The 21645-nt window shown below is 36.0% G+C and overlaps 1 protein-coding gene across 1 annotated transcript; it reads left to right on the top strand.

Moving 5' to 3' along the window:
- The first annotated feature begins 1532 nt into the window (after positions 1 to 1532).
- On the top strand, positions 1533 to 20633 carry LOC113069205 (TBC1 domain family member 9B-like). Its single transcript, XM_026242214.1, is given in 20 exon segments — positions 1533 to 1807; positions 2978 to 3088; positions 6956 to 7074; positions 7655 to 7883; positions 9692 to 9950; positions 10062 to 10269; positions 12542 to 12721; positions 13307 to 13474; positions 13840 to 13990; positions 14882 to 14931; positions 14933 to 15004; positions 15006 to 15057; positions 15060 to 15097; positions 16237 to 16354; positions 16449 to 16651; positions 18117 to 18199; positions 18900 to 19029; positions 19118 to 19216; positions 19299 to 19367; positions 20308 to 20633. Coding segments are annotated over 20 exon segments (2730 nt in total). The 5' UTR covers positions 1533 to 1689; the 3' UTR covers positions 20581 to 20633.
- Positions 20634 to 21645: the final 1012 nt, after the last annotated feature.

The raw sequence follows: 21645 nt of genomic DNA, 5'->3' as shown, positions 1-21645 counted from the left end.
TTTCTGGGTACAGTTGGGGGGCGTCAGGATCTTCTTTGAAAATAATGTATATTGCAATAATCCAATCAGTGTTTGACTATGAATGTACAGTATACAAAACACTAGCAAAAACTACATTAGCTGAACTGGACAGGGTGCAGGAGTCCTCCGAACATCACCAGCACTGCAAGAAGAAGTAGGGGAGATGCCTTTAAATCTTAGGAGGTTAAAACTTTCTCTAGCATATTGGATAAATTTACAAGGGCTTGAAACTACACATCCTACAAAACTGGTGTTAGAAGAATGCTGGGAATATGGTCGCACTGTGAATAGCAGTTTTGGATGGAACAGCAATAAAGAGGCAGCTGACATGGGAATCAGTACTATACCTTGCAGCAAAAATGTTAACTTGAGCACAATTCCACCTTGGTTTTTCTGCTATCCTTTAGTGAATCTGGAAGCTCAAAACATTATCAAGACAGCAACGTTTCAAAGTGTACAGCAGTATCTAATGTAATGACACAGTACAAATATTTACAGATGCATCCAAAGAACCAGCGGGTAAAACGGGGTTGGCTGTATAAATTCCTTAATATAATGTTATACTACAAAAAGGAACCTCAAACCATCTATCAGTCTTCTCTGCAGAGATGATAACCATCATAATGGCACTACAGATAGAAGAAGGGAAATCAAGTAAACCTGTTATTTGTTCGAACTCTATGTCTTCCCTAATTAGCATCCAGATTGGGAAATCTGCATGTAGACAGGATCTTTTAGATGAAGTTCACTTTGGGTCCAGCGCACACAGGTATTGTGGGTAATGAGAGGGCAGACGAGTTGGCAAAAGAAGCACTTAAAGCAGAACAAGTAGAAGTACAGGTTCCACTCAGCAAATCAGAATTGAAAACAATAATTAAAGATGGTATTCATAAACTGATAAATGGGATAAGGGGGGAAAAGGTATCATTTATATAGTATTCAACAGCATGTAACAGTTAAAATGATCAGCTCACTTTCACGACAGGAGGAAACCTGGCTCACCAGGCTAAGGTTAGGATTACACACAATAGGGAAACATGAGACAGGAATGTGCCCATATTGTACGGAAACAGAAACCGTGAAGCATGTACTTCTGACATGTAGGCAATACTCCGAAGAGAGAGAAAAATTTAGGAGTGTAACTGTTACTTTGAGCAACCTGTTAAGTCTACCTGGAACACAGTCCACAACCAAAGCAGTGAAAGAGTTTCTAAAAGAAACACAACTAGTAGACTTTAGCCCAATTTAATTATACCTTTTTTTTCTCTGGAGGTTGAGCTGAGGTTAAAGCTGGAGGAGCTGGACACGCAGCGCTAGCTGAGGCTTGGGCTCTGATCTCCTTTTTTTTCAATTATTAATATATACACATTTATTTATGACTTCCAATGTGATCACACCTCAATCCAGCAGATGGCGGCAATGTACAAAGATTGGAAGCTGCCAATAAAATTCATTGAAGAAGAAGAAGAAGCAGAAGATGGTGCTAAAGACTTTTATTTTGAAGTTCCATTTGCTCAGGAGGCCATTTTGGCTCCACGGTGGCTGGTTTCGCACGCAGTGAGTTGGGCGGCTCTCATGCAGACAAACATCGGCTGAGTCCCGTTCATTCTGGCATGATTAAAACTCACACATTCGCCGCATATACTGAGTGAAAGCGCCCGTGCAGGCATGTGGATCATCCCGGAGGAGGTGTTACTGGCCAACGCGCTGTGGGTGAGCGAGCGGGCGAACCCTTATTTCATCCTGCAGAGGAGGAAGGGACACGGGCGCGGAGGAGGCTTCACGGGTACGAGATATTACCCAAATATACACAGTCGGGGCTCGTGTGCATGACAGATCACAAGTGCATATTGAAAAAGAGTTTATCAACGCAGTAATACTAGCTGATGATTCATTATAACATGTGGAATAATCTGTAGATGGATTTGTTTTGGTCGCATCTCATCAAAGATGCTGACTGTATTTGCGTCATCTGTTTATTTATATCTGACATGTTTATGAAATTTAAGTTTATACTTGCTTTATGGGTTATATTTAAGTATATTTATATGTTTGTAATTCATAAATGTATGGTTTCATGTAGAATTTTTTAAGAAATACAGTAATAAATAAATTACAGATGGTCGAAATTATAAATGTAACATTTCTTAGGTGCCTGATATTTGCCATTTATAAAACACACTCTTCAGTTTCGTGGTTAAATGGCTTAACCTTGTTATATATATGTGTATATCTATCTATCTATCTATATATCTATATATATATCTATATATATATATATATATATATATATATATATATATATATATATATATATATATCTTGAGTTTCATGGAAGAAAAGCCTTTGCTTGGTTTGTGTTGTGTCACAATATGTTAACTTCTGCTTCCCTCCTGTGAAAGATATTCATATACGTTTCCTTGGCTCCTAAAGCAGGCAGTTTTTAAGAGGAGTGTCACACATGACAGCAGAATGACTGCATTCACCTCTGAACCCGACTATAAACTCAATTACCTTACGAAGACCTCAGCATTGTCTGGAAGTTACATCATACGGGTGTTTTGTCATACTTTAGTGAGACTCTTATTAGGTGTAGTGTGTGTTCATGTCACACTTGTGCAATATTCTGTGCATTATGCAATGCATCGAAGCTTTATCCCTTTTGAAGAAGCCTGTTAGTGTTTATGTCCCCATCAGAATCACACATTAACGGATCATGTGACCACTGTAGGAGGAAGTTAAGATGTGTGTGACAAATGGCATGCCATGTCTTAAATTCCTGTCTCACGCGCGAGTGTTTATCTGGGTAAATTTGTGTGTCTCAGCAATGAGGACTGATGGAAACCACTGCGCTCTGACGCCTGTTATTGACTAAAACAGGTTTTCCTCTCTCTCTTCCTCTCTCTGTGTGGAGATGTGACCTGTGACCCTCTGTCTCTTTATGTTTGTCTCTCAGGTTTGCTGGTGGGTACGCTGGATGTGGTGCTGGACTCGAGTGCTCGCGTGGCTCCGTACAGGATCCTGCACCAGACGGGGGAGTCACAGATCTTCTGGAATATTGCTTGTGGTCAGTTGTTAAAGTCTGTAGAAAATCACACAGATATCCGGCTCCTAAATGTCCACAAAATAGGGATGTGCTCACATGCTTAGTGTGCAGAAAAACAACAACAACTGCATAATTTTAGTTTCAAACTGATTTATTAGTTGGTGCTTACTTAATATATAATGTAATTGTTCTAAAATATAATCATTTTATATATATATATATATATATATATATATATATATATATATATATATATATATATATATATATATATATATATACAGTATTGTTCAAAATAATAGCAGTACAATGTGACTAACCAGAATAATCAAGGTTTTTAGTATATTTTTTATTGCTACGTGGCAAACAAGTTACCAGTAGGTTCAGTAGATTGTCAGAAAACAAACAAGACCCAGCATTCATGATATGCACACTCTTAAGGCTGTGCAATTGGGCAATTAGTTGAAAGGGGTGTGTTCAAAAAAATAGCAGTGTCTACCTTTGACTGTACAAACTCAAAACTATTTTGTACAAATATTTTTTTTTTTTCTGGGATTTAGCAATCCTGTGAATCACTAAACTAATATTTAGTTGTATGACCACAGTTTTTTAAAACTGCTTGACATCTGTGTGGCATGGAGTCAAACAACTTGTGGCACCTCTCAGCTGTTATTCCACTCCATGATTCTTTAACAACATTCCACAATTCATTCACATTTCTTGGTTTTGCTTCAGAAACAGCATTTTTGATATCACCCCACAAGTTCTCAATTGGATTAAGGTCTGGAGATTGGGCTGGCCACTCCATAACATTAATTTTGTTGGTTTGGAACCAAGACTTTGCCCGTTTACTAGTGTTTTTTGGGTCATTGTCTTGTTGAAACAACCATTTCAAGGGCATGTCCTCTTCAGCATAGGGCAACATGACCTCTTCAAGTATTTTAACATATGCAAACTGATCCATGATCCCTGGTATGTGATAAATAGGCCCAACACCATAGTAGGAGAAACATGCCCATATCATGATGCTTGCACCTCCATGCTTCACTGTCTTCACTGTGTACTGTGGCTTGAATTCAGAGTTTGGGGGTCGTCTCACAAACTGCCTGTGGCCCTTGGACCCAAAAAGAACAATTTTACTCTCATCAGTCCACAAAATGTTCCTCCATTTCTCTTTAGGCCAGTTGATGTGTTCTTTGGCAAATTGTAACCTCTTCTGCACATGCCTTTTTTTTAACAGAGGGACTTTGCGGGGGATTCTTGAAAATAGATTAGCTTCACACAGACGTCTTCTAACTGTCACAGTACTTACAGGTAACTCCAGACTGTCTTTGATCATCCTGGAGGTGATCATTGGCTGAGCCTTTGTCATTCTGGTTATTCTTCTATCCATTTTGATGGTTGTCTTCCGTTTTCTTCCACGTCTCTCTGGTTTTGCTCTCCATTTTAAGGCATTGGAGATCATTTTAGCTGAACAGCCTATCATTTTTTGCACCTCTTTATAGGTTTTCCCCTCTCTAATCAACTTTTTAATCAAAGTACGCTGTTCTTCTGAACAATGTCTTGAACGACCCATTTTCCTCAGCTTTCAAATGCATGTTCAACAAGTGTTGGCTTCATCCTTAAATAGGGGCCACCTGATTCACACCTGTTTCTTCACAAAATTGATGACCTCAGTGATTGAATGCCACACTGCCATTTTTTTGAACACACCCCTTTCAACTAATTCAACTAATTGCCCGATTGCACAGCCTTAAGAGCGTGCATATCATGAATGCTGGGTCTCATTTGTTTTCTGAGAATCTACTGAACCTACTGGTAACTTGTTTGCCACGTAGCAATAAAATTTTTTACGAAAAACCTTGATTATTCTGGTTAGTCACATTGTACTGCTATTATTTTGAACAATACTGTATATATATATATATATATATATATATATATATATATATATATATATATATATATATATATATATATATATATATATATATATATATATATATATATATATAAAATTTAAGTATATTGAAGGCATAATATGTAAGATTTTTATAAAAATATCCAAAAATCACTGAACAGAGCAGTTATATATTTTGTTGATTTATGTACTCTGTGTACATTATCCCCGATGTTTCAAAGAATGTTTAAATCTGGAGATCAAATCGTCCCTGGTCATTGCGTCGCCTGCCAATGACATCACACACCCTCGATTTCTGTTTTGTTATGTAGAAAACATGGAAATACCTAAGATGCTTTAATATGTTATACATTTTAATAGACCAATGACAACAGCACAGAGTAGCATCAGAACAGAACCTTTAAATGTATCTAGTATCATAAAACAGCGCTGCTTTTTTCCCCCCTCATATGCATGACCTGAAGGAGCGGAAGTGGGCGCTTGTGCCATAATAAAAGCTCTGCTGCTTTCGAGCTGTGTGTCACACTTGTTCAGCGGCCATGTTCTGCTTCAGCAGCTTTCAGCCTTACCCTGCTTCTACTCCTTTACTACTAGGTTAATTAATAATTAGCGCATCCATGAACATCATTTCTGATGAACATGAGTCCCATCGGATTGCATTGGCTGTTGGGAAGAAGACCACAGCTCTCATGATCCACACTCCGTCACAGTGACATTTAACTACGCCTTTGTTTCTTTGTTTGTTTTGAATACGCGCCCTCTAGTGGTGACAAATCGCATATTGTGCCTGTTAATTTCCTAGTGTTCTTACTTATAGGGTTATATGGGTTGGTTAAAATTCGTAATGGATGCTTTTGAAAACACTGCTTCGTGAACCTTAGAAACCTTCGCAAATCTTTAGTTTCGAACCAGAAGTTCAGATTTCTTATCGAATTGCTAAAGTCATGTTATTTCAGTAAATCGCCAATCGGTTTTATAATATACTGCTCAAAAAAATAAAGGGAACACTTGTGGGTTACATTTTGTGTTTAAGTGATCCCTTTATTTTTTTGAGCAGTATATATACATTGTATCACAAAATACACTACATTTATTCCACATATTTGCATTTCAATAAAAATGCAGTTTAAAGCACAGCACATATGAGACACTGATATAATTTTTATTTTAGTATCAGTATACTATTATAGTTTTGGAAAATTGTTTTAATTAGAATTTGTCTATATATTTTTAGTCATTTTGTTTTGTATTTCTGACATTTCTGTACTCATTACTAAAAAAGCATCCCAAGCCAAGTCAAGAGGATCAGAAAAGTGGAAGTTAAAGTTGTGAAGAAAGGGATTACTTGTGTCTACTTGTGCCCAGTGACTCAAATTATTCTCCTGCTTCCCCAAAGTAGTGATACAAAGACTGATTAGTATTAAATAGTGGTAAAAAAGCATCTATAGCAGGCGGGGAGTGTAATGGTTCAGTTTAATCGTAAAGAAAGGTGATTCTGGTTATACGTTGACCTTTAAGTGTCCTCTGGTCTAGTGTTTTTTTCAGTGGTTTTAGTTAATCAGCACAAGTCCCTCCATCCACATGCTAAAATGATTAATCTAACAATTACTCACTTAAAATGACAAACATCTGTAAACTAATACTGACATTGTATTATAAGTGATCTAGAGCTCTCAGTCTAGCTAACAGTTGATTTGTCTTTCTCCAGACGAATTGATTATTCTGGATCTGTTTAGTCAGATGACCGATAACAAAGGAAACTGTCTTGATGTTTTAACGGATACTCTTTGACTTAAGCTCTGGTTCTTTTACCCGGGCTCATCGCAGTGACCGTGTTGAGTCACATTGGCTGGGTCTCCTGTGTAAACCTCATCTGACCTTTAAACAGCCGCTCTGATTTTGAGTGACATATTAAAGGCTGTGACATAGTTAATTCTGATGTGTGTGTGTGTGTGTGTGTTTGTCAGGCTCGTCTCGTAAGGAGATCACTGAACACTGGGAGTGGCTCGAAACAAACCTACTGCAGACTCTGTCCATCTTTGACAATGACGATGACATCACCACCTTCGTCAAGGGAAAAATACAGGTGCCAATTTCTTTTTTTTTACGTTTTATTTGTCAAAGTAAAGACATGTATTGAAGCCATTAATTAGGATTGAGTAATTTCTTCAGAGATGGTGAATCATGGTTGCTCCTCAAATCTTAATCTAGGTCTGAATATTTTTCTAAATAACTTTCTCACACTTTTTGTTGTTTGCTAGGTTTACTTAATTTTGTTAAAAAAGGAATCGAATACTGGTTGTACTTGTTTTTTGATGTAAAGAATGTGAGACTGTTTCAAGCTGGAGTTTTGAGGCAAAACAAACTACAAAACGTTTTCATCATTGATAACAGAAATATTTCTTGAGCAGCAAATCAGCTTATTAAAATGATTTCTGAAGGATCATGTGACACTGAAGTATGGAGTAATGATGCTGAAAATTCAGTTTTGATCACAGGAATAAATTACATTTTAAAATATATTCAAATAGAAAACCATTATTTTAAATAAATGATGATACTATTTCATATTATTACTATTTATACTATATTTTGAATCATGTAAATGCAGGATTGGTGAGCAGAAATATCCTTACCGACCCCGAAGTTCAACTTGTTCTTTGCAGGGCATCATCGCTGAAGAGAATAAAAGTGGCAAAGCTCAGGAAGACGAGGATCCTGGGAAGTTCCGTGAAGCCGAGCTGAAGATGCGGAAGTTGTTCGGAATGCCGGAGGAAGAGAAGCTGGTGAACTATTACCCCTGCAGCTACTGGAAGGGCAGAGTCCCGCGGCAGGGCTGGATCTACCTGTCCGTAAATCACCTCTGCTTCTACTCCTTCCTGCTGGGAAAAGAGGGTGAGATACATGCTGACTTGATGCATTCTGTAAAATAGACAGTGGGACTAAATTTGGACAATATGCAATGCACCTAGAACCCAGACGAACAGCGTCGTATTTTTGATGACTTTTTTAAATAAATGTAACAAAAGATTAAGAATAAATGTAAGAAAACACGGCCAGCAAACCATTATAGATATTAGCATGTTAGAATAATTTCTGAAAGGTGCTGTGACACTGAAGACTGGAGTAATGATGCTGAAAATTCAGCTTTGCATTTACATAGAAAACAGTTATTTTAATTAGAGCTGAACGATTAATCTTTAAAAGATTGCGATCTTGATTCAGACACCCTCTCGATCTCATTTCTAAATGACAACGATTCCCAGAGTCTGTTTTAAACCTTTGACAAAGTCTTACCGCATCATTCAAATTCGTGATCGCACTGCCGCTGACACAGAGAGGGCAGTTAGCATGTAACATCTTCACAAACGGTCTTTTCAACTACACAGTAATATTTCTGTCTTACAGTCATTTATATTATCACAGAAATACTGGAATAAAGTTTATAGCTAGATATAAACATTGATGTCTATATGGCAGCAATCAAAATATAACAAATCCCCTTTTCAAAGTACCGCGCTTCAAATAACGTTTGTCGATTGCACTGTTTCACCACTAGGTGGCGACAAGTATCTTAAATGTATTTGTCAATGAATTAATTTTTAATTCAAGAGAATCCTTCAAAAATGCTGATTCATCCAGTAATGAAACAAGTGTAGTAGGTTTATGAGTGATTCGTTGTATCAGTGATTTAAACAACGTTTTCATTATTCTAATATAAAAAACTACCAGTTTTTGAACCATAAGATGTGTAATGTTTTTTAAAGTCTCTTCTGCTCACCAAACCTGCATCTATTTGATCCAAAGTACTGCAAAAACAGTAAAGTTTTGAAATATTTTTACAATTTAAAATAACTGCTTTCTACTTGAATGTATTTTAAATTAGTAATGTCTGTGATGCACAGCTGTATTTTCAGCATCATTACTCCAGTCTTCTGTGTCACATGATCTTCAGAAATCATTCTGATATTCTGATTTGCAGTTCAAGAAAACATTTATTATTATTATTATTTATTGTTATTATTATTATTATGTTGAAGACAGATGAGTAGATTTTTTTCAGGTTTCTTTGATAGAAAGTTCAGAAGAACTGCATTTGTGTGAAATAGAAATATTTTGTTATAAATGTCATTGTCACACTTGATCAATTTAAAGAATCCTTGCAAAATAAAAGTATTAATTTATATATTTGTGATAATGATAATAGTAATACTAATAATGAAAAAATTATAATAATAAAAAAAGAGTAGTAGGAGAATCGTGATCTCTATATGAGACCAAAAAAATTATGATTTTCAATTTATCCAGAATCGTGTAGCCCTAATTTTAATAACATTTTACTGTATTACTTTTTTTTTTTACTTTATTTTTATCAAACACATACAGTTATGGTGAGCAAATAAGACTTTTTTTCAAAAAATAAAAATCTTAACAACCCCACAAACTTTAGATAGTGTGCATACCAAAGTTAACAGGATTAAACCGTTATCCTATATTTAATATCATATTAGATATAGTGGTCTGACCAATCAGATAGCTGTTGAGTGATGTCATGTTAAATGCTCTGTGAAAAAGGCTGTCTCCTAGTGAATTAAGTCTTCTTTAGTTGTTAGTGCATGCTGCTTTTCTTCCACCATGCCTAATGAAATCTGTTCTTGTTTTTCAAATCTTTTCCATCTTTGTTTTCATTCCTGTGACTGTAGTTTCGCTGGTGGTGCAGTGGACAGATGTCACACAGTTGGACAAGAACGCCACGCTGGTTTTCCCCGAGAGCATCCGTGTGAGCACACGCGACACAGAGCACTTTTTCTCTATGTTCCTCAACATCAACGAGACCTTTAAACTGATGGAGCAGCTGGCCAACATCGCCATGAGACAGCTGCTGGACAACGAGAGCTTCGCCGCCGACCGCACGCTCCCCAAACCCTGCAAGACCCTCAAAAACGTCTCTGCGCTCAAGAGGTGAGCGGGACGTTCACAAATGAGTCTTGAATTTCATTATGTAAACAGAGTGCCCCGTTTGCCAGAATCGTCTGGTTTTATTTAGCGATTTGGTGTTTTCTCATGTTTCAGGGACTTGGATGCACGAGCAAAGAACGAGCGGTACAGAGCGCTGTTCCGGCTCACACAGGACGAGCGTTTGGATGGACACACCGACTGTACACTCTGGACGCCATTCGCTAAGATGCATGTCGTCGGTCAGATGTTTGTTTCTAACAACTACATCTGCTTTGCCAGTCGAGAGGAAGATCTGTGTCAACTTATCATTCCCCTGAGAGAGGTAAACGCACACACACACATCCACGATTAATCACAGTCAAAATAAAAGCTTTTATTCATGTAATATATGTGTGGGTGTACTGTGTATATTTAGCTGAAATGTGTTACTCGACCTGGTGTGTTTTAATGAATGGCAGTGAGAATTTGAGATGACAAGTACTGTGCTGTAATTATATAATAGTCTGTAGTCTGACACGCTACATGTCTGCTGTTACAGTACTTTTTTTTTTTTTTTAGTTTTGATTCACTTTTAGTGCTGTGCTGTGCTTGGTTTGGGCCGCTTTAATTTGCATTTGGGAATGCAACATTCATCATTAGAAACGTTTAGAAATCTGTTGTTATTTAAAAAGAAGTTGTCAGTGTCACATAATCCTTCAGAAATCATTCTCACCCATACCTTGATTTGCTGCTCAAGAAACATCTCTCATTATTATCAATGTTAAAAACAGTTTTGCTGCTTAATATTTCTGTGGAAATGATGATACCACTACAACATTTGTATAAGATAAAAAAAAATATGGACAAATTGATCATTTTATTCACGCACTAAATAAAAAATTATTTCTATTTAATAAATGCATTAACAAATTTCCTGCCTCTTACCATAGCTGTCTGTAAGATTCAGTGTACATATTGTGTCAAAATCAAATCCATCTGAGCGCAGTTTAATCCCAGATGATTGTAACCACTCTAAGCTCATCTGTTTTGGGAAAGCTAGCGTATCTCCGACAATGTGATGACACTCGTTGCCTTCTCTAGTGCAGCTCAACGAGGTCTCGTCCCATTCGTCGATATTTGTGATATCACAAATCCTGGAAAATATGTGTTGTAGTCCAAACGAGTAATTTGTTGTAGTTTTTGAAAAGCGATTTGTTAAAATATATCTATGTAACTTTGAAGATCATTTTTATACTCAAATAACAACATGAAAGACCTAAAGTTAAAAAGTGAAAAAGCATAATAGGTCCCCTTTAAGAAATATATAAATGGGAGGAGTGAAAAGTATAAAGAATTATTTTACTTTAACCCCTTAACTGTCACTCACGTTTTTGAAGATAGACTTGAATGTGCATGATACAATCCTAAATTTTTATAATTCATGACTGAAAACATTTTGTGACATGATTTTGTTGTGCCATTTACATGGTAATGCAATGTCTGATTTTAAAATGGGTTTTAAAGGATGAACTTTGAAATTTTATGTTTTCAATTGATATATAACTTCTGATGATTTCTAAAATGTGATAGAGAAAAAGGCAACGAGGAAGTCTTTTTTTTTAAACAAAGGTCGAAACTCTTAATCTATTACTTTTCCTGCATAATTTTTAACAGAAAATATTGGTAAAATATATATTTGGGAGTCTTAGACCTTTACAACAATATATAGTTTGTCAAGATTAGATTAGATTTGATTGTAATATAGTATAGTCAACGTAGGCGTCCCGTAGCTTAAAGCACACACACATCTTACTGTCTATATAATTTATTTATTTATTATTATTATTTTTTTTTAAAGGACATAGGCCCATTAGCTGTTTGTTCTAAACAAAAAAATCAGACAGGCTTATTGAAAATGACAATTGTTTATACTTCTGACTCGTTCCTTCATTCAAAAATGTTAAGACTGAGGCTTGTCACTTTTAAATCTTTTTATTTGTGAAAACTTGTATTTGAACTGCAAATCATTTCATTTTATGGTTTAATATGTTGCAATATATATTGCCCTTCCACACTCAAAGTATTTATTTTATTGTTGCAGGGTAAAAAGCCTTAAATATTATTTAAAAAAAATCGGCAGAGACCCTGTAAAATCTTTTTTTTTTTTTTTTTTTAATGTTTGTCATATATACTGTATGTTGGCTATTTATATTATGGAAATGTTTATGCTATCTAGACTGGTGGTTTTTAATAGCACAATAAGATCTGATTTAAGTGAAAAACTCAAGTGTGTGGCGTATGTAACGTACTCTACCAGAGTTTAAAGTGAAAGCTTGACAAGTGCTTAAATTTGAATTTGGAAAAGGTGTAAAAAGCCTGTTTATATTAAATATATTTATATATAATGTAAACTATATGTACTGTATGTGCCTGTATTTATATATTCAAAATAAATATACATGGTACACTCATAATGTAAACAAAACTTTTATTCTGGATGCGATTAATCACGGTTAATCATTTGACAGAACTAACACACACACACACACACACACACACACACACACAGTTACAACAGCTTTACGAACACTTCCTCTCTCATTCTTTCTCTGTAGGTGACTATAGTGGAGAAAGCGGACAGCAGCAGTGTTTTGCCGAGTCCACTGTCGATCAGCACTAAAAACAAGATGACCTTCCTGTTTGCCAACCTCAAAGACCGTGACTTCCTGGTACAGCGCATCTCTGACTTCCTGCAGCGCACGCCTGACAGGCCATGTGGCCTAAACACTCAATCCGTGAGTCAGAATTGATCAAACTAGTATCGTTTTTTCAAGTTTGGGGTTGGTAAGATTATTAAAATTTTTTTGAAAGAAGTATCTTTTGCTCACCATGAATAAAATATACAGTAAAAACAATTGAAAATAATTGTTTTCTATGTGAATACATTGTAAAATGTAATTAATTCCTGTGATCAAAGCAGAATTTTTTTCAGTATCATTCCTCCAGTCTACAGTGTCACATGATTCTTCAGAAATCATTCTAATATAATGATTTGCTGCTCGAGAAAACATTTCTGATTAATATCAGTGTTGGAAAGAGTTATCCTGCTTCATATTTTTCTGGGAACTGTGTTTTGTTTTTCTTTCAGCATTCTGTAATGAATAGAAATTTCAAAAGAACAACACTTATCTGAAATAGCAATCTTTTGTAATATTAATATCGCTACTGTCACGTTTGATAAATTTAATATATCCTTACGGAATAAAAGTGTAAATTCAGTTCAAAAACAAATATCGTACTAGAATATTTGCTTATACAATATAAAAAGACATTTGCTACTTTTAAGCATAACTCGTTTCCGCATTTATCATTGCTTCCAGGAGAATCTCAGCCCATGTACACCCCCCTCTCTGCCCTCATCCCCTCCTGTCCTGGGGCTCGGAGAGATGCCCCAAAACCAACACTACAGCCCCAGTCTGCCCACGGCCAAGAAGGGCCTACTGCAAATCTACCAGCAGGACGTCCCGGAGGAGCTGGGGCCCAAAGTGGTGAGACACACGCCTCTCACATCCATCAACCCTCAAATATGCCTAAAAGGATTTTAGAAATAATTGTATCTGCTTATTACCCAGCTAAATACACTACAGTTTAAGTTTCTGGAAGACTCTTTTATAAATAAAAAGTACAAGTACATTTGGATCAATTCAGTCCATTCATGCTAAATAAAATAAAAATAAAATATTATTTTAGATTTGTTTTAGATTTTATTTTTAACTAATAAAAAAAGTTATAAGAATACAATTATTATTTGGAAATACATTTTCATCGAAATAGAATGAAATCTTGAAAAACAAACAAGCTTGTTGCTCTGTGCTTCCTTGGTAATGTTTTGACCTTCCTCTTTCTCCTCCAGACGAGAGAGAAGATGAAAGAGGAATCATGGAACATCCACTTCTTTGAGTTTGGCCGTGGAGTGTGTATGTACCGCACGTCTAAGACCAGAGAGCTGGTTCTAAACGGGATACCAGAGAGTCTGAGAGGAGAACTGTGGCTGCTGTTCTCCGGTAATGAGTTCTCCAAACACCAGGGGGCGCTGCCCACCAAGAACACACCACTAGGTTTAGTTTGAGTCATTTTGATAGGTCATTTTTATTAGCCATGTAAGCAACGGTTTCCTGGTGAACTCTTTCCTCTTTTTTTTTTTTTTATGGTTTAGGTATGTCAAAATAAACTTTTTTTTTAAATTATTATTATGTGCATTTTTTTCCCCAGTTATATGCAACTTTTTTATAAATTTTTTTTTTTTTTTTTTTTTTACTATCAATTACAAGACGTAATTTTAGTTGATTTTAGTTTTCTGATAAAAAATTGAATATTGTAATTTTGCACTTTTAATCTATTTTGCCAAGGAAAAAGATCGATTTTATTAGTGTTCATTTGATACATTGTAAAAGTGGATTTATTTATTTAGAAGGAACCAAGTAAAAAAAAATGTAACAAAATATTTTTCTTTTGATGCTTTTGTACCAGAGTTAGGCAATATTTTCATTTGCAGTCACTTATCAGGTTAGCATTTCACCATTAAAAAAACTGTCCAGTCACTTAGAACAAGTTGCATTATGGGATGCGTATTCTGCTTTGTGTGCACTGTTTACATCCTGCACATTTTGGGTTCGCGCAGTACTTGATTTGGGTTTGCAGTGCATTAATGAACAATTAATGAACATTTGCTTACTGTGCACAGTTAACGTGAGTATTATCATGTTTATCTATGTGTGTGTGTGTGAGTGTGGACTTCTGCTGCTCGTGTGTCTGACCGTCATGTTTACACATCAGTGTGAGATCTCACACGCTGTCAGAGGAAAACAAGACTGTCAGCTGTTGTCATAGAGCTGCTCTGCTCATCATTACGATCACATGACTTTTAAAACCTGTTATCTGTCTCATTTTTTCAGGTGCTCAGAACGAGATGGCCACACACCCGGATTACTACGCCAGTTTGGTTTGAGCAGGCGATGGGTAAATGTACTCTAGCGACAGAGGAGATCGAGAGAGACCTGCACCGCTCCATGCCTGAAACATCACGCCTTCCAGAACGAGATGGGCATCGCCGCCCTGAGACGCGTCCTGACGCCTACGCTTACAGAAACCCCAACATCGGATACTGCCAGGTACACACACACAAGACACACACACACACCACACACACACACAAACGTTTGTTTCTGTGAATTGTGGGGATTTAACATAGACTTCTATTACTTTTATACTGACCAAATTATATTTTTTAAACTCTAACCCTAAACCTACCCCTTACAGAAAAACCTGTTTTGCATTGTTACACTTTCAGATAAACATAATGTATTTAAAAAATATCAATTCCCCTTGTGACAACCCCACAGGTTAGTCTCCACAATGTCAAAATTTTCAAAGTTTTAATATTCTAGTGGGTGCATTTTTTTTTTTTTTTTTTAGATGATATTGAGTTTTTAGATCATAACATAACATCAAAACAATCACAAAGAGAATTGCTTAGACCTATATGCTTGTCTTGATGACAGAAGAAACCAATCAGCAAACTGAAGCGCTCTATTAACCCTCATATAGGCTATAGCTTAACCAAACACAAAGATCTGATTCATATGCATATAATAAACTCAATATTACAAAGTACAATTGCACAAAAGACAGAGATCATGTACATTATTTTACAGTAGCTATAATCTCATCATATGACATACTTTGCCTGCCACATCTTGCAGTTCACTGTATCTTCATTTTCGAAGTGTTTCCAATATAATTTCAAGCAATAAAAAAACCATCATGGTGAACAGTGCACATCTGAAGTGTCTCTGCAGGAAATAATGCATTATTTATCGGCTCTAAGATATCGGTTTATAGCGATAACCGATAACAATCATGTATCGATATAGTGGCCGATATATCGTGCATCCCTATAAACATAATAGATTCTTACCCAATACCAGTAGACTCAGCACATTAAAACAGAACATGGTGGTGTCAGCTAATCTTGCATTGCAGTGTGACACACAGGTCACTTGAAATGTAGGTTTTTTTGTAATGGGAGAAATCTATTTTGTGTGCATTTTATTTGGTTATATATTGTCTTGCGTATTGATGTTTTGCTGTCTGTGCATGTTCAGTACGTTATAAAAGCACGTTATCCTGGTTTGAGACCAGCTTTGCTCTGGCGCAGCTGTGGAGACGTCATACAAGAGCTGCTGTTTTACATGGTTCTGCTTCATCTCTCTCTCTCTCTCTCTCTCTCTCTCTCTCTCTCTCTCTCCAGGCGATGAACATTGTCACGTCTGTGCTGTTGTTGTATTGTACTGAAGAGGAGGCCTTCTGGCTGCTTGTGGCTCTGTGTGAACGGATGCTGCCCGACTATTACAACACTAGAGTTGTAGGTCAGTCACACAAATACAAACACACAGTGAAAGTTGTGAGCAGTCAGATGACTGTTCTGGTCTGGTCTCACTGGTGTTTTCTGATCTGTGTCAGGAGCGCTGGTGGACCAGGGCGTGTTTGAGGAGCTGACCCGCGAGTGTTTGCCGCTCTTGTACGAGCACATGCAGGATTTGGGCGTCATCTCCACCATCTCTCTGTCCTGGTTTCTCACACTCTTCCTGTCCGTCATGCCTTTCGACAGTGCGGTGCTGCTGGTCGACTGCTTCTTCTACGAGGGCATTAAAGTCATTTTCCAGGTGAGGATTATCAGATGCTGCATCAAATACTGATGAAGTTTCTGAAGGGGTTTGAAGTCATGGACCATTTTGCCTACAAAATATTCACAGCATCACAGATTACCTACGGAAAAATACTGACCCGGACCTATAAGCCACGTTACATTGAATGCAGTTGCTGATGAACATGATTTAGAAAGACAGACTGCATGATGTAATCTATTGAATGCAGTCAGTGTTTCCCACAGATAAATATAGTATTGTTAGGGATATTTTTACATTAATGAAAACCTCTTGAGGTGAAGTATTATTTTTCCTATTTTTACCCCAAAAACGTTTCAGGAAATCCCTAATATGGACAAAGGCATGCAGCTATTGCCGTAACTCTGAGAAAATAGAAACACTGTAACTGACCAAATGTGAAGACGATAAACACACAACCACAGCAATGTAAGATTAAAGTCCATTTATAATGTAATGTTAACTGACATAGCCTTTATTACAGTATAGAATAGAGTAAAATGATGTTTCTTTTGATAAGGAAACACATCAGAGCACAAAGGAAGCTTTTTCAAACACTCGACTGATGTTATGAACTGAGTTAGAAAAGAAATACATTATTATATGTGTAGTTTGTTGGATAACATATTTATAAATGTTCTCATAACACTGTGTTGTGCATGAACTCACCGTAAGAGAGAAGAGAGCAAGAAAACAGCTGTTATTATCAGTGTATAATTCCACGAAAAAAGTGTGAAGCACTGTGATGAGAGAGACATGCTAAGCCAGTCAACATGTCAGTTTCAGCTCTATACCAATTTCAGATAGTACAGTTTTTTAATGGGAAATCTGTTTTTGGCGGTCAATGTTAATAATGTGGCGGGCCGCCACAAATAAATCAATATGGGAAACACTGGCAGTTGTTTAAGCCTAAAATTCAAGATATGAGGTCAAAAATTCCACTGTATGAGGTTTTGTCTTATATTTATATCATATGACATAGTTTATCAATCTTACACGAGTGCTGTTTTTCTAAATATCTACATGCAAATGTGATATTGTCTTTATATAAGTTCAGTAAACAATAGATACATAATGCATTATATTTTAAGCACAATATTGTCTGTTTTTGCTCAATTTGACAATGAAAATAGTTGTTTTGTGTCTGTTACTCAATGAATCCACAGTTTTGAACATATCAAGTGAGGCACTGATTCATTGACTCTTAAAGATGAATATAAATTTGAATGAATCGCTCATTAAGAGAGTGACTTGCTTCCCTTTACTGGCAGTTTAGATTCATATTTAGAGCATCATTTCATTTTTTAATGTGAACATTAAAACGTAATTTCTCAGAAGCCCTTATGTATATTTATAAATGTGTGTGTGTGTGTGTTTAAGCAACATTTCCCAAAGAATATGTGCACCCCAGTCAGTGTCTGTGATCTGTAATTGAGACTAACAGGTGTGTGTCACTCTTCTCCAGGTGGCATTAGCTGTGCTACATGCAAACATGGATCAACTTATGTCCTGTTCAGACGAGGGAGAGGCCATGACTATTCTGGGCAGGTGAGTCTGGATAAAACATAATTTACAAGACGACTGTGAATGCAATATACAGACAATATTAATTTAACAGTTTGGAGGTTTTAGGAATTCACATTGGCAAGTTTTTTTCTTTTTAATTCAGTTTTAACCCTAAAGCCTACTGTATGATATTTGATTCACAAATGAAGTCTCTGAATGATCAAACCTTTGCTGTTCCACTCAGTCGTCTACATGTATGATTGTAGAAATGTAGAAATCTTTTTGCTTTGAAATCCGTACAGATTTTTATAAAGTAAACGTAAGAATAACTTTGATATTGTTTGTAATATTTCAAGATGAACACTTACTGGACTGAAGCAGCTTCAGTTTACTTAATGATCCAGACATATATTTTTTCATATATCTGGCATTATGTATTTTGACCATCAAGCATTTCTATCATATTACTAAGACATATTATTGGTTATATAGAGTGGCATTTCAACCAATTGTAATATGTATTGCTCAATTTGGGCCTGAGATTAAAATTGAGCAATCCAAAAAAAAAAAAACTTTTTAACCATATTCTCTCTACATCATACTATATGAGCCATAAAAGCCTGATGGATCAGATATGTTATAAAAAAGGATTTAGAGGGTTAAGTTTCTTTATCCCTTTTCTACTGTCTGAGGATTGTGAAGATGCACTTAATAAGGTTTGTTCTGTTTCTGGATCCTGCAGATATTTGGATAATGTAGTAAATAAGCAGACCGTTTCTCCACCCATTCCCCACCTTCATGCCCTGTTGACCAGCGGCAACAACCCTCCGCCTGAGATTGACGTCTTTGAGCTCATTAAAGCGTCCTATGAGGTGAGTGGGCGGAGCAAGAGGGACCTGACGGGCACCAGTGCCAGTATGATCCTTATTAACTTTGTTCGTTGTTTTCATCTAATTGTAGAAGTTTGGTAGCCTGCGTGCTGATGTCATCGAGCAGATGAGGTTCAAACAAAGGTTAAAGGTCATACAGTCACTAGAAGACACAGCCAAGAGGAGTGTGGTAAGTGTGTAAGCAAAAAGTCATATTTCACAATTTCAAATCTCCACATGTAATCAAGTATGCTGTCTTGTGTGATATTCAGGTGAGAGCGATCATGACAGAGTCTGCCTTCACTATTGAGGAGTTGGAAGAACTGTTTGTTCTTTTTAAGGTGAGATACTTAGCTTATTTAGTAATATTAATTAAATAGGAATAATAAGAACATTGATTGTTTTTATGTTTATTTATGATTTTATTTATTATGTTTAAATGTGTTTTATCCGATCTGTGTGTGTGTGTGTTTTTTTTTTTTTTTTTTTTTTTTTAAACCTTAATGCTCATTTTAAACTAAAGGAATGTATGTTTGTGTACGTTATAGTAGTAGGAACCACCAAAATCGGTCATGGTATGTTTTATTTATTAATTTATTATTGTATAAATTATTAATATTTAATAGTAACGGTAGTCATATTTTTTTAAATAATGTATTGTCATTATAACAATATTTATTGTTTGTTTGTTTGTCTATTTATTTGTTTATTTATTTTGTTTGTAGACGTGATTATTATATTTTTCTTTCTGATCTGTGTTCTTTTGAAACACCTAATGTTAAAAAAAAGAAACCATTAGCTGTTGGTATATTTGTGTTACATTATAGTTGGTCAGTACCAACTATATATCTATTTTTATTTATTTACTTCTTTATTAAATGATGAATGTTAATATAATAATAATAATAATAATATTAATATTACAAAATGTTTTTTTTTCAAACAAGGTATCATTTATTTATTTTATCTGTTTATTTTTTATTTTATTTTATTTTTTTATTATTATCTGATCTCTGTACTTCCAAATATATTTAAGATAGAAATTTAACTAAAATGGTCTGTATATTAAGTCAACATGTAATAATGCTTTTTTTTTTTATTAATTAATAAATTTTTTTTATGAACCAGTGATTTAATATTTTACAGAAAGGTGCTTCTCATTTGGTTCAGTCTCACTGGGTAATTGTGGAGTTGCATGCTTTTGTGGTATATGTCTGCAGTACTTACTCTCATGTCCTCCAGCTCTATTATATGTGTTATTGTTATGTGTGTGTGTCCCAGGCGAAGCACATCATGAGTTGTTACTGGGGTGCGAGCAGCACCGCGGCGGAGCGGCACGACCCGAGTCTGCCATATCTGGAGCAGTACCGCATCGACTGCGGTCAGTTCATTCAGCTCTTCTCCGCTCTGGCGCCCTGGAGCTGCGGCCTTCACACCAACACGCTCTCCAGCCGACTCTTCCGCCTGCTCGACCAAAACAAAGACACTCTCATCAACTTCAAAGAGTTTGTCACCGGACTCAGTGAGTGGATGCATTTACACCACAGCTTGTAGATTGATCGACTCAGAGTTTGATTCGTGTGAAAGCTGTTACTGCTTCAGATAAAACCGCAACAATCTTAGACCTCAAACGCCTCTCCAAGTGTTGAAGTTATGATGTCATACACAAAAAAAAAAATGACGGAATTAAAAACAAACACCTATCACAGAGATATTAAAAACAAATTTGGTAGAATGGTAAATAATCATTAATATTATGCTCACATATTCACAATAAATTATATAAAACTACATTTTATTGCGTCCTTGGACTTATTTCATAATCCATTGTCTTGCAACTTGTAAAAATAAAGGTTTTAATTAATATTTTTATAGCACTCAATGGGAGATAAATATATATTTTTGAAAAAATGCCCCCTCCACCCCTCAAAAAAATAAAAAAATTAAATACTTTGACAAAAATCACATAAGACAAGAATTCATTTTCGCAAATGAAATTCAGGCCCTGAATAAATGTCTAAAAGTCTTTAGGGCTGCACGATATTGGGAAAAAATGACATTGCGATATTTAATTTTTCTGCAATATATATATTGCAATATTTTTTCTTACGAACAAAAATGGGGTGAGCACACTTACATTCTAATTTTAAATAATTTAAACATCGACACCATCGTGTCAATTGATTAATATGCGTGAGGGAGAGAGAGCGCAAGACAGCGCTCGTGTTGTTTGAAGACGCCTCTCTCTGTCTCTCTCACGCGCGCTCTCTCTGTCTCTCTTGCGCTCCCTCTCTCTCTGCCGTTAAACTTGCATGTGGTTTTCAGTCCTGTCAATGATAAACTTTCACTCTATGATGGTTAAGCTGGGCAATTAATCCACGAATCACATTCGTCAAGAGCCGGGGAGCAGCTGGCCCGTACAGTTAATGAATAACGGATCAACTACGACAGCCTACATCGCACATCCTGCGATGTGACTATCGTGGATTTTGTACATTGCGATATCGATGCTTTAACGACACATCGTACAGCCCTAAAAATCTTTATTGGATCATCATTATAAATAAATCTACATGGTAAAAATAAGGCTTTACTGAATTCTGTGAACGGCCTAAAAAT

Source organism: Carassius auratus, unplaced genomic scaffold (assembly GCF_003368295.1).
Source record: "Carassius auratus strain Wakin unplaced genomic scaffold, ASM336829v1 scaf_tig00001111, whole genome shotgun sequence".
Taxonomy (NCBI): Eukaryota; Metazoa; Chordata; class Actinopteri; order Cypriniformes; family Cyprinidae; genus Carassius; species Carassius auratus.
Note: the sequence above shows the minus strand (reverse complement) of the source record. Positions and strands in the feature narration are given on the sequence as shown.